The 12,500-nt window shown below is 39.2% G+C and overlaps 1 protein-coding gene across 1 annotated transcript in view; it reads left to right on the top strand.

Moving 5' to 3' along the window:
* Window positions 1-3,799: 3,799 nt before the first annotated feature.
* prf1.3 (perforin 1.3) overlaps window positions 3,800-12,500 on the top strand; it is a 9,376-nt gene continuing 675 nt past the window's right edge. The window contains exons 1-8 of the mRNA XM_035180596.2: window positions 3,800-3,908; window positions 5,352-5,601; window positions 6,405-6,446; window positions 6,531-6,623; window positions 7,360-7,496; window positions 10,909-11,407; window positions 11,497-11,867; window positions 11,957-12,500. The exon at window positions 11,957-12,500 is cut by the window's right edge and continues 675 nt beyond it. Coding sequence (XP_035036487.1) covers window positions 5,359-5,601; window positions 6,405-6,446; window positions 6,531-6,623; window positions 7,360-7,496; window positions 10,909-11,407; window positions 11,497-11,867; window positions 11,957-12,179 — 1,608 coding nt within the window. The 5' untranslated portion in view covers window positions 3,800-3,908; window positions 5,352-5,358 and the 3' untranslated portion in view covers window positions 12,180-12,500. The remainder of the gene's footprint in view (window positions 3,909-5,351; window positions 5,602-6,404; window positions 6,447-6,530; window positions 6,624-7,359; window positions 7,497-10,908; window positions 11,408-11,496; window positions 11,868-11,956) is intronic.

Below are 12,500 nucleotides of genomic sequence, written 5' to 3'. Positions count from 1 at the left end.
GTTCAAGTGTTTCTGATCAGTTTGGTTTGAATCAGTTATTTGATGATATGAAAACAGGCTGAGACGTCATGATTGACAGCTGAGACTGACTCCTGATTGGTCGAGAGCGTGTGTATGGGTGGGACTTGGCTACCACAGCTCTACTCCATGATGTCACCACAAGATGGCAGCGTACTGAGATATTAAAGCTTCATGTCTGGAGGAAGTGGAGACGTGTCGTCCTCTTTATTTACAGTCGATCGTCACGCGTGACCTCGCAGCTTTCTGGACGAGGTCGTCGGTTTGACTCTTTTCATGAACTCGACCACATTTAAAGAGCAACATAAAATAAAGTTGTGTCGGACGTGTATCACTTCATGTCCATGAGTCGATCTATAAACAGAGAGGAAACAGCTCTTCTTCTTCTCAGTTTATTGAGAGAGGAAAGAAGGGATGAAGAGAAGTATGAGAGATTCTCTGGACTCGGACAAAAGGAAGAAGAGATTAACATAAATGAATAGTAATGATGGACAGACCTTTTTGTCATTGTATCAAGGACGACAACATTGTCCTCTTCCAGTGCACATGTTAAAACAAAAGATCACACAGACAAATAACAATAAAAAAGATTGATAAAACAAACCCAGGTTCACTCAGTCATCATGTTACACTTCAGTGTTCATATGGACAGCAGCTCAGAGGTGCTGCGTCCTCTTCTGAGGCTGTAAACGTCCTCTAGAGACGGGAGAGGACAGCCAGTGATTCTCTGTGTGGTGGAGCCTCTGCAGCTCTTTGCTGAGGAGCAGCTGCTGAACCACTCTCTCCATGAAGCAGTGAGAAGGTCACCTGAAGGCTGAGACCCCCCCACAGTGTCTGGGCTGTGGGTGAGAATTCGTCCTCCTGAAGTCAATGAGCTCTTTGATGTTGGAGGTGTTCAGGTTTCTTTCTGTCACCACCATGTTAACCTCTGGACCTCATCCCTGCACACAGTCTCATCTCACCAGGGATGAAGCCACCTGCCCATATTCACTAATCCCAGTTTGTCTCAGAGATGTTTACAAGGAGCAACGTCCTCTGTCCTTACTGTAACTCAACAAGAGAAGCTTGATGGGCAGTCCCATGTGAGGATCCTCTCCCAGGACACAAGGACAACAGATGCTGATGGACCTGAACACATCAACACAACAACAGGATTCACTACATGAGAAGAACCAGTTTGTAACTTCATGTTTAAAGTGTTTATACAGAATGTCTGATGGAGATGAAGGAGCAGAGGAACTGAGGACTTCCTGATGGTAGAAGATGTGAGTATATATTATATATATATATAATATAATATAATATATTGAGTATCAAGAAGTAGTGTGATCATAGTCAATGATGATGATGATGCTGATGATGAAGGTTAAGAGACAATGTCCTGCATCTCCACCTGCTGGTGAAGATCATGTTATACAGTCTGAGAGCTGCAGGAGAGAGGAACAGATGACTGTATATAAAGATGATCAGTGACTGTATATAAAGATGATCAGTGACTGTATATAAAGACCATCAGTGACTGTATATAAAGATGATCAGTGACTGTATATAAAGATGATCAGTGACTGTATAAAAGCGATCAGTGACTGTATATAAAGATGATCAGTGACTGTATATAAAGATGATCAGTGACTGTATATAAAGACCATCAGTGACTGTATATAAAGATGATCAGTGACTGTATATAAAGATGATCAGTGACTGTATATAAAGATGATCAGTGACTGTATATAAAGACGATCAGTGACTGTATATAAAGACCATCAGTGACTGTATATAAAGATGATCAGTGACTGTATATAAAGACCATCAGTGACTGTATATAAAGATGATCAGTGACTGTATATAAAGACCATCAGTGACTGTATATAAAGATGATCAGTGACTGTATATAAAGACCATCAGTGACTGTATATAAAGATGATCAGTGACTGTATATAAAGACGATCAGTGACTGTATATAAAGACCATCAGTGACTGTATATAAAGATGATCAGTGACTGTATATAAAGATGATCAGTGACTGTATATAAAGATGATCAGTGACTGTATATAAAGATGATCAGTGACTGTATATAAAGATGATCAGTGACTGTATATAAAGACGATCAGTGACTGTATATAAAGACCATCAGTGACTGTATATAAAGATGATCAGTGACTGTATATAAAGACGATCAGTGACTGTATATAAAGACCATCAGTGACTGTATATAAAGATGATCAGTGACTGTATATAAAGATGATCAGTGACTGTATATAAAGATGATCAGTGACTGTATATAAAGAGGATCAGTGACTGTATATAAAGATGATCAGTGACTGTATATAAAGACCATCAGTGACTGTATATAAAACGATCAGTGACTGTATATAAAGATGATCAGTGACTGTATATAAAGACGATCAGTGACTGTATATAAAGACCATCAGTGACTGTATATAAAGATGATCAGTGACTGTATATAAAGACGATCAGTGACTGTATATAAAGATGATCAGTGACTGTATATAAAGATGATCAGTGACTGTATATAAAGATGATCAGTGACTGTATATAAAGATGATCAGTGACTGTATATAAAGATGATCAGTGACTGTATATAAAGATGATCAGTGACTGTATATATACAGGATTTGTTTGTTCGTCTACAAAAAAATGTGTTATGTGAAAACTTTTCACAAGACCAGAAAAGACAATGATTGTTAGAATCATTCTAAAATATTTTTTAACATTTATTAATTATTAAATAAATCTTTCCGTTTTTTTAACCTTTTGTTGTTTCACACTTCATCAGAAACAGTTTGAGGTTTTACAGTTTTCTACTTCAACTGCAAATTTACTGCTGAGTCTGAGGTTTGTCCCAAGACACTTCCTGTACACACACACACACAAACACACACACACACACACACACACACACACAGACTCACACACACACACACACACACACAAACCCACAAACACACACACACACACACACACACACACACACACCCACTCACACACACACAAACACACACACACACACACACTCCACACACACACACACACACACACACACACACACACACACACACACACAAACCCACAACACACACACATACTCACACACATAGACTCACACACACACAAACACACACACAAACCCACAAACACACACACATACACACACTCACACTCACACACACACTCACACACACACACACACACACACAAACACACACAAACACACACACACACACACACACACACACAAACACACTCACACACACACACACAAACACACACACACACACACACACAAACACACACAAACACACACACACACACACACACACACACACACACACACACACACTCACACACACACACACAAACAAACACACTCACTCACACTGTGAAACTTTTTTTACTTAAAAAAAAATCATCCGAACTGTGTTTTATCTGTTTTAAATGATATTTATATTTTCTGTAGTTTAATTCAAGGTAACGTTTCCTTTAGTCGCCTGTTGGTGGCGTCACATCCTCTTAGCCCGTGTGTGTTTGTCAGTCGACTGAAAAGTGACTTTTTCATCCAGTTGGAAGTCACATTTTTACGATGCACTTTTTAGATCTTGGGGGTTTTACTGGATCTGAAGTTTTCAGAGAAACAAGATGAGCAAACGTTAGCGGCAGCTCTTCCCCTCAGAGGCGTCCTGTGGGTCAAAGGTCGGCTGGAGGTGTGATCACACTGACACTGAATAACGCACTAAGTGTTTTTAAACCCACCACAGAAGCTGCTTCTCATCAAACTGTCGCTCCAGACTTTTGTCATTTTCACAGAAACCTCCGACCTCGTCAGCTCGTCCAGACCTCGAGTCCACACCACAGCGCCTCCTCTCTGAAGGTACGAGAACCTCTGTTAAACATCGTTATAGCATCAATTTTTACTTTGTTTAAATGATTTAAAACAGTTTAGTCTCACACTCACAAACCTTTCATTTATCAAACACTTTGAACACAAGAGCATTAGAACAACACGTGAATAAAGGAATAAAAAACATTATTAATTGTTAAATTAAAATCAACTCGTATGATCATAATTACAACCAAAACATTCATATTAAAAGAGGACACACGTTAACCTTTCACGAAGTCCAAATTATGAGGAAAAAATTCAAATTTTAAAATTTTAAAAACTTAATTTAATAACAATGATCATCAGAGAAATGCAGCTCAAAGTTTTTCATAATAGTGAAATTATAGTGTTTCACGTGGGAGCAAAAATTTAAATACCACATTTAATGTCACGAAACATAATAATTATAATAAAATAAGTTAAAAAAATAAATATAATAAATAAACCTAATCTTCAAGTTAAGTACAGGTTTGAAGAGATAAGCAGCACTAAAGTCACAGATAATTCAAGGAAGAGATTTATATCTTGTTAAATAAAGTGATTTTCTTTTCTGCAGGTTAAATAAAAACAGTCCTGATGAATAAAAAGTCAAATTTAAAATCTTACAATTTATTCTTACTTTGACTTTCACACAGACTTTTGTTTTATTTCCATACATCTGTTTTACTGGAATATAATTTTGTTCTTTTTTGTTCAATTTTAATATCAGACTTTTATTCATCTGGTTTTATTTCAAAACATTTCAGGTCTTATTTTATTTCGTTTGTTTTGTATTTACTTTGTCTTCCTGCCTTTGTTTGTTTCTCAGTTTAAATAATTGAGGTTTATGACGTTTCGTCACTTCCTGTCGTATTGATTTTCTCTGTGTGTGGAACAATTTTAACATCAACACTTGTTCAAGAAAATGAGGCTCAAGTGTCTGAAACCTGTGTTCTGTGTAGTGACCAGCAGGGGGCGACTCCACTGGTAGTTTCTATAGAAGTCTCTAGAAAGTGACTTCTCACTTTATAACGTCAGGAAACATTCAGGAGTTTCTGTCTCAGTCTCTAGTTTCAAGTCTTCTTCAAACAGCTGATGTTCATTTAGTGAATTATGATCATTTAGAGTCAAACAGACCATAAAGCACCGGATGTGTTGGGGGGGGATACCACAGTGTGATTGACAGCTGGTATTGTCCAATGGGTGCAGGCTGCAATTGTAGGTGGGCGTGTCCTCCAGCTCTCAGTCAGGCTTCACCAACAGGGGGCGTCACGGTGACGGTTGTTAGCTGATGTGTTTTATTATTTGTATTTGATAAATTGACTTTGTACTAATACAATTTAATTGTTATTAAAAGTGAGTTCAGTTTTTGTATTTGAAAATGTTGTTTATTGACTTGTTTCAACATCTCATCAGCAGGTGAATAATAAAACGTGGCTTTATCTCTTTCAGCTCTACGATGCTCTCCTCCTTCCTCCTCCTCCTCCTCCTCCTCCTCCTCCCTCCCTCCCTGGCCTGTCGGACCAGCTCCTTCACTGAGTGTCAGCCGCTTCCCTTCGTCCCCGGTCACAATCTGGTCGGCGAAGGTTTTGATATGGTGAAGATGAAGATGACTGGAGCGAGTGTGGTGGAAATGAAGAGCTTCATGGTGGGCGGAGTCCATGGGAACTGCACCGTGTGCCTCAACCACCTCCTGAACCAGGTGCGTTCACACCTGTCAGTCACACCATGTTCACAACTCACCTCGTCTAAGTGCGAATAAACACATTCTCCATTTCTGCTCATGACGACTTAGTAACTTTTAGATTCAGCTCTTTATTGTCATCATGCTCATGTACAATGATATTGTGCAGCATATAAGTCCCTGGGTGGACTCGAACATCCACACAGCAGGGGGCAGCAGTGTACTTCCTGTGCTTGGTCTACTAGAAATCAAAAGAAGAAGAAGAAATGAAAACAGACTGAATCTATTTCTTTGGCGTCTTGAAAATCACACAATTTGTTTGACACAGTCGACGTAAACCTCAACGAGCTTTTTGAAAATTTCAGATGTTGTGGACAAAAATATCTTTGTCTCCACGATCCTTTTGGAAAAAATGAAGGAAAGATATCTCGGATATGAACGCTGCCATCTAGTGGTGGTGACGTCAATTTGAGTTGTGTACTTACTTATTCTGCGTTCCATTATACCTCAGAGATCGGAATTTCCAACCCCTGTCGGCATTAGTTTGGTCCATGTCCCATCTGATAACATGGAGGAGATGGAGTTTATGACCTTTACTGCAGCCAGCCACTAGGGGGCAATCGAAATGTTTTGGCTTCACTTTAAGGAGTCATCATGTCGACCATTTTTATTGACAGTTTCATCAATGAAAATGACAATGTATTTGAACTAATAACACACAGTGTTGGTGAAGCTAATCAAGTGAACAGAAGCTAACAGAAGCTAACAGAAGCTAACTGGATTCAGGATTCACCAATGCGGAACTCTTCGTCTGTCCCCAGACGCAGAAACTCCCGGTGTCGGTCGTTGACTGGAGGATCAAGGTCAGTGATGAATCGCCAGTTTCACACACCACATAGTTTTTCTTTAAAGTGAACAGCATTACCCAGAATCCTCTGTGTCTTCAGGTGAAGTGTCGGCGCAGTCTGAGCAGTAAGATGTTCGAATCGAGTCAGTCGATGATGAAAGAGACGAGTTCATCGCTGGGCGTCAGCTGGAAGGTTCATAAAGCTGCTTTCAGACATTAACTAAACTCAGGAGATTCTCTGTATTTGTGGTGATAAGAGCTGACGACGGTGTCGGGTGATCACATGATCTCTGCAGTTAATAGGTCACTTCCTGTCTCTGTCTGCTGCTCCACCCCTCACCTGACTCCTGTCTGACAATCTGCTTCATGTGTAACTATATTTAGAAGCACTTATATGTCCCAGACATGTTAGGGTTTACAGAAAATTGTACTTTCTTGATTCTTGTTGTTCTGGTTTGTTCCTCATGGTTGATGCACTTATTGTGAGTCGCTTTGGATAAAAGCTTCAGCTAAATGAAATGTGATGTGTGAAAGACAAACTGCAGGAAGTAGAGAAAAAGAAACTCCAGAGATTCTCCACAGGTCACAGCTGATCACAGCCAACAGGACCAAACCCGACGCAACCCCAATATCATTTCAAATTCTTTGTCTTGGCCAGAATCATCACGGCCGGATAAACTCAGTCTAGTATCAACCCTCTATTAGAAATCTGTTTTCTTCTGAATCAGATCATTTCACTGTCATTTCTCTTCAAAGCCTGAATACTCACATTCATAATTTTATTCTGAGGTAAAACCTTAAATATTTCCACATTGATGAATTGGTTTCATTTGCTTAGGTCGTCCAGGGGTCAAATAACTCTGATGCGCGACAGTGAACACAACACACCTTCTTTCTTTATTGTCGTAACCTGTCGTGATGTCACTCAGGTTGGCCTCAGTGTTGCCGGACTGGGCGGTTTTGCTGTTGGAGGATCACATTCCACCTCAACACATTTCGCGGAGAGTCGCAGTAGGAAAGACAAGTTCTCCTTCACCACGCACGACTTCAATTGCAAATACTACACGTGAGTACGGACGAACCAATCAGACGATGCTAGCTTTATATATTGTAATGATGTCATTATGACGTCATTTATACCTGATAATGAAGAGAGATTGATTCATTTAAATCAGCTGGAAATCATTTCTCTAAGCACATTGGTTTTAAAAGTTAATGCATCACTATAACATTTGATGTCATGATGACATCATTCCAACCATGTGATCAGGGATGTTTGACAGCTCAGTGAAAGTGAAGCCAAATCACCTGGATCACCCCCTGGTGGTCTTTATATACAGTCACTGATCCTCTTTATATACAGTCACTGATGGTCTTTATATACAGTCACTGATCCTCTTTATATACAGTCACTGATCATCTTTATATACAGTCACTGATCGTCTTTATATACAGTCACTGATCGTCTTTATATACAGTCACTGATCGTCTTTATATACAGTCACTGATCGTCTTTATATACAGTCACTGATGGTCTTTATATACAGTCACTGATCCTCTTTATATACAGTCACTGATGGTCTTTATATACAGTCACTGATGGTCTTTATATACAGTCACTGATGGTCTTTATATACAGTCACTGATCGTCTTTATATACAGTCACTGATGGTCTTTATATACAGTCACTGATCATCTTTATATACAGTCACTGATCATCTTTATATACAGTCACTGATCATCTTTATATACAGTCACTGATCATCTTTATATACAGTCACTGATGGTCTTTATATACAGTCACTGATCATCTTTATATACAGTCACTGATCATCTTTATATACAGTCACTGATGGTCTTTATATACAGTCACTGATCATCTTTATATACAGTCACTGATCCTCTTTATATACAGTCACTGATGGTCTTTATATACAGTCACTGATGGTCTTTATATACAGTCACTGATCATCTTTATATACAGTCACTGATCCTCTTTATATACAGTCACTGATGGTCTTTATATACAGTCACTGATCATCTTTATATACAGTCACTGATCCTCTTTATATACAGTCACTGATGGTCTTTATATACAGTCACTGATCCTCTTTATATACAGTCACTGATCGTCTTTATATACAGTCACTGATCATCTTTATATACAGTCACTGATCCTCTTTATATACAGTCACTGATCCTCTTTATATACAGTCACTGATGGTCTTTATATACAGTCACTGATCCTCTTTATATACAGTCACTGATGGTCTTTATATACAGTCACTGATCATCTTTATATACAGTCACTGATCCTCTTTATATACAGTCACTGATGGTCTTTATATACAGTCACTGATCCTCTTTATATACAGTCACTGATGGTCTTTATATACAGTCACTGATCATCTTTATATACAGTCACTGATCATCTTTATATACAGTCACTGATCCTCTTTATATACAGTCACTGATCGTCTTTATATACAGTCACTGATGGTCTTTATATACAGTCACTGATCCTCTTTATATACAGTCACTGATCCTCTTTATATACAGTCACTGATCATCTTTATATACAGTCACTGATGGTCTTTATATACAGTCACTGATCCTCTTTATATACAGTCACTGATCGTCTTTATATACAGTCACTGATGGTCTTTATATACAGTCACTGATCATCTTTATATACAGTCACTGATCGTCTTTATATACAGTCACTGATCGTCTTTATATACAGTCACTGATCGTCTTTATATACAGTCACTGATCGTCTTTATATACAGTCACTGATCGTCTTTATATACAGTCACTGATCATCTTTATATAAAGTCACTGATGGTCTTTATATACAGTCACTGATCATCTTTATATACAGTCACTGATCGTCTTTATATACAGTCACTGATGGTCTTTATATACAGTCACTGATCGTCTTTATATACAGTCACTGATGGTCTTTATATACAGTCACTGATCGTCTTTATATACAGTCACTGATCGTCTTTATATACAGTCACTGATCATCTTTATATAAAGTCACTGATGGTCTTTATATACAGTCACTGATCATCTTTATATACAGTCACTGATCGTCTTTATATACAGTCACTGATCATCTTTATATAAAGTCACTGATGGTCTTTATATACAGTCACTGATGGTCTTTATATACAGTCACTGATCCTGTTTATATACAGTCACTGATGGTCTTTATATACAGTCACTGATGGTCTTTATATACAGTCACTGATGGTCTTTATATACAGTCACTGATCGTCTTTATATACAGTCACTGATGGTCTTTATATACAGTCACTGATCATCTTTATATACAGTCACTGATCATCTTTATATAAAGTCACTGATGGTCTTTATATACAGTCACTGATGGTCTTTATATACAGTCACTGATCATCTTTATATACAGTCACTGATCATCTTTATATAAAGTCACTGATGGTCTTTATATACAGTCACTGATGGTCTTTATATACAGTCACTGATCATCTTTATATACAGTCACTGATCATCTTTATATACAGTCACTGATCGTCTTTATATACAGTCACTGATCGTCTTTATATACAGTCACTGATCATCTTTATATAAAGTCACTGATGGTCTTTATATACAGTCACTGATCATCTTTATATACAGTCACTGATCGTCTTTATATACAGTCACTGATCATCTTTATATACAGTCACTGATGGTCTTTATATACAGTCACTGATGGTCTTTATATACAGTCACTGATGGTCTTTATATACAGTCACTGATGGTCTTTATATACAGTCACTGATCCTCTTTATATACAGTCACTGATCATCTTTATATACAGTCACTGATCATCTTTATATACAGTCACTGATCCTCTTTATATACAGTCACTGATCATCTTTATATACAGTCGCTGATGGTCTTTATATACAGTCACTGATCAGCTTTATATACAGTCACTGATGGTCTTTATATACAGTCACTGATCATCTTTATATACAGTCACTGATGGTCTTTATATACAGTCACTGATCAGCTTTATATACAGTCACTGATCGTCTTTATATACAGTCACTGATGGTCTTTATATACAGTCACTGATGGTCTTTATATACAGTCACTGATGGTCTTTATATACAGTCACTGATGGTCTTTATATACAGTCACTGATCATCTTTATATACAGTCACTGATGGTCTTTATATACAGTCACTGATCATCTTTATATACAGTCACTGATCATCTTTATATACAGTCACTGATCATCTTTATATACAGTCACTGATGGTCTTTATATACAGTCACTGATCATCTTTATATACAGTCACTGATCATCTTTATATACAGTCACTGATCAGCTTTATATACAGTCACTGATCATCTTTATATACAGTCACTGATGGTCTTTTTGTTTTTGGCATATGCAACAATTATCCATAGCTGAAGAAAAATCTGAAAACATTTTCTTTCAGCTTCCGTCTTCACTCCCAACCTCCGCTGAGCAAAGAGTTTGAGGATTCCTTGAAGAACCTTCCCTCCACCTACGACCTTAAGAACACCTCGGCCTTCCAGCAGTTCATCTCCATCTACGGGACTCACTTCATCCGCAGGGTTCACCTGGGGGGTCGAGTGCACTCCATCACAGCCATCCGGACTTGTGAGGCCGCCATGAGCAAGATGTCTGTCCATGCAATCAGCAACTGTCTGTCAGTCGAGGCCAGTGGAACCATGTCGGGCGTCACTGCCAAAGCCAGCACTAAGTTCTGCAAAAAAAAGAGCAAGAGTCTTAAAACCGGGGAAACCTTCAGTCAGGCCTTCTCTGACAGGACCACTGAGGTTTTGGGAGGAGATGGGGAAGTGGGGGACATCCTGTTCACCCCCAATGGAGCCGCAGGCTACAAGAAGTGGCTTTCTTCCCTCAGGAGGGTCCCAGGTGTGGTGTCCTACGAAATTAGTCCCCTGCACCTGCTGGTGAGGACATAATTATGTTGAGAAACATATTAATGACAGTTTTGTCCTTACTGTATTTACATCATAAACTAATTGTTTCTGCTCTGTAGGTGTCAGATAACCCCACACTGAAGTCCAGCCTCCGAGATGCCATCAGCAACCACATCCGCAAAAGTGCCAAGAAGCTGAGCTGCCCCGCCGGCTGCAAGGTCGGAAACCAGAACAAGAACTGTGCCTGTCACTGCCATGGACACCGCATGGTTGACTCCAATTGCTGCCCCGCTGAGACAGGCGTGGCCCGGCTGAATGTGACGGTGGTCCGAGCCCAGGGGCTGTGGGGTGACTACTTCACCAAGACGGACGGATATGTTAAAGTGTTCTATGGTAAGCAAGGAGCCACAACACCGGTGATCTGGAACAATGACTTCCCCCGGTGGAACTACCTCATTCGGTTTGAAACCGTTAACCTACGTCACAGAGTGTGAGTCTCAAATCCAAACTAATGTCATTGACTCTGATGTGCAATAATAAAATGTCATGATACAGTCTGATCACGTGTTTCCTGCGCAGACCTGTCGTTTTCGAGGTCTGGGACCGGGACAGTGGTTGGGATGACGACCTGCTGGGGAAGGTGACCCTCATCCCCTCGAGTGGTCAGAGCGTCATCAGGAGTTTCAAGTTGAACCACGGCTCGCTGTTTGTCAAGCTGTCTGCAGTGTGTGCTCCCAGCCTGCAGGGGTCGCTGTGTGAGCAGTACCTCCCCTCGCCAAGCTACAGCGGGGTCCAGGCGTAACGCTGGGGTTCACACGCTGATCTTTCGTTGTTTATTAAATCTGTAAAAAAGTGTGAATCAACTTGATCAAACACATTTGAAATAAAGTCAAAACTTTTAAAATGTTTGTTTTGGAGGAAAAACAACGTATTTTAAAGAACAAGTTTGCTCTGTACTACTCTTACTGAATATTTACACATCACAAGCTCCTAACAGCGGTGTACTGCTCTCTAGTGGAAGGTGAATTTATTTTTTACAAATAAAAGATGACCCTGTTTTTTTAACCTTTCAGGACTTCCATATATTCAGTGTGAGTGATGGAGGTCAAAATCTGGAACAAAT

This window comes from Hippoglossus stenolepis, chromosome 16, assembly GCF_022539355.2.
Source record: "Hippoglossus stenolepis isolate QCI-W04-F060 chromosome 16, HSTE1.2, whole genome shotgun sequence".
NCBI classification, from domain to species: domain Eukaryota; kingdom Metazoa; phylum Chordata; class Actinopteri; order Pleuronectiformes; family Pleuronectidae; genus Hippoglossus; species Hippoglossus stenolepis.
This window is presented reverse-complemented; position numbering and strand designations above follow the sequence as displayed.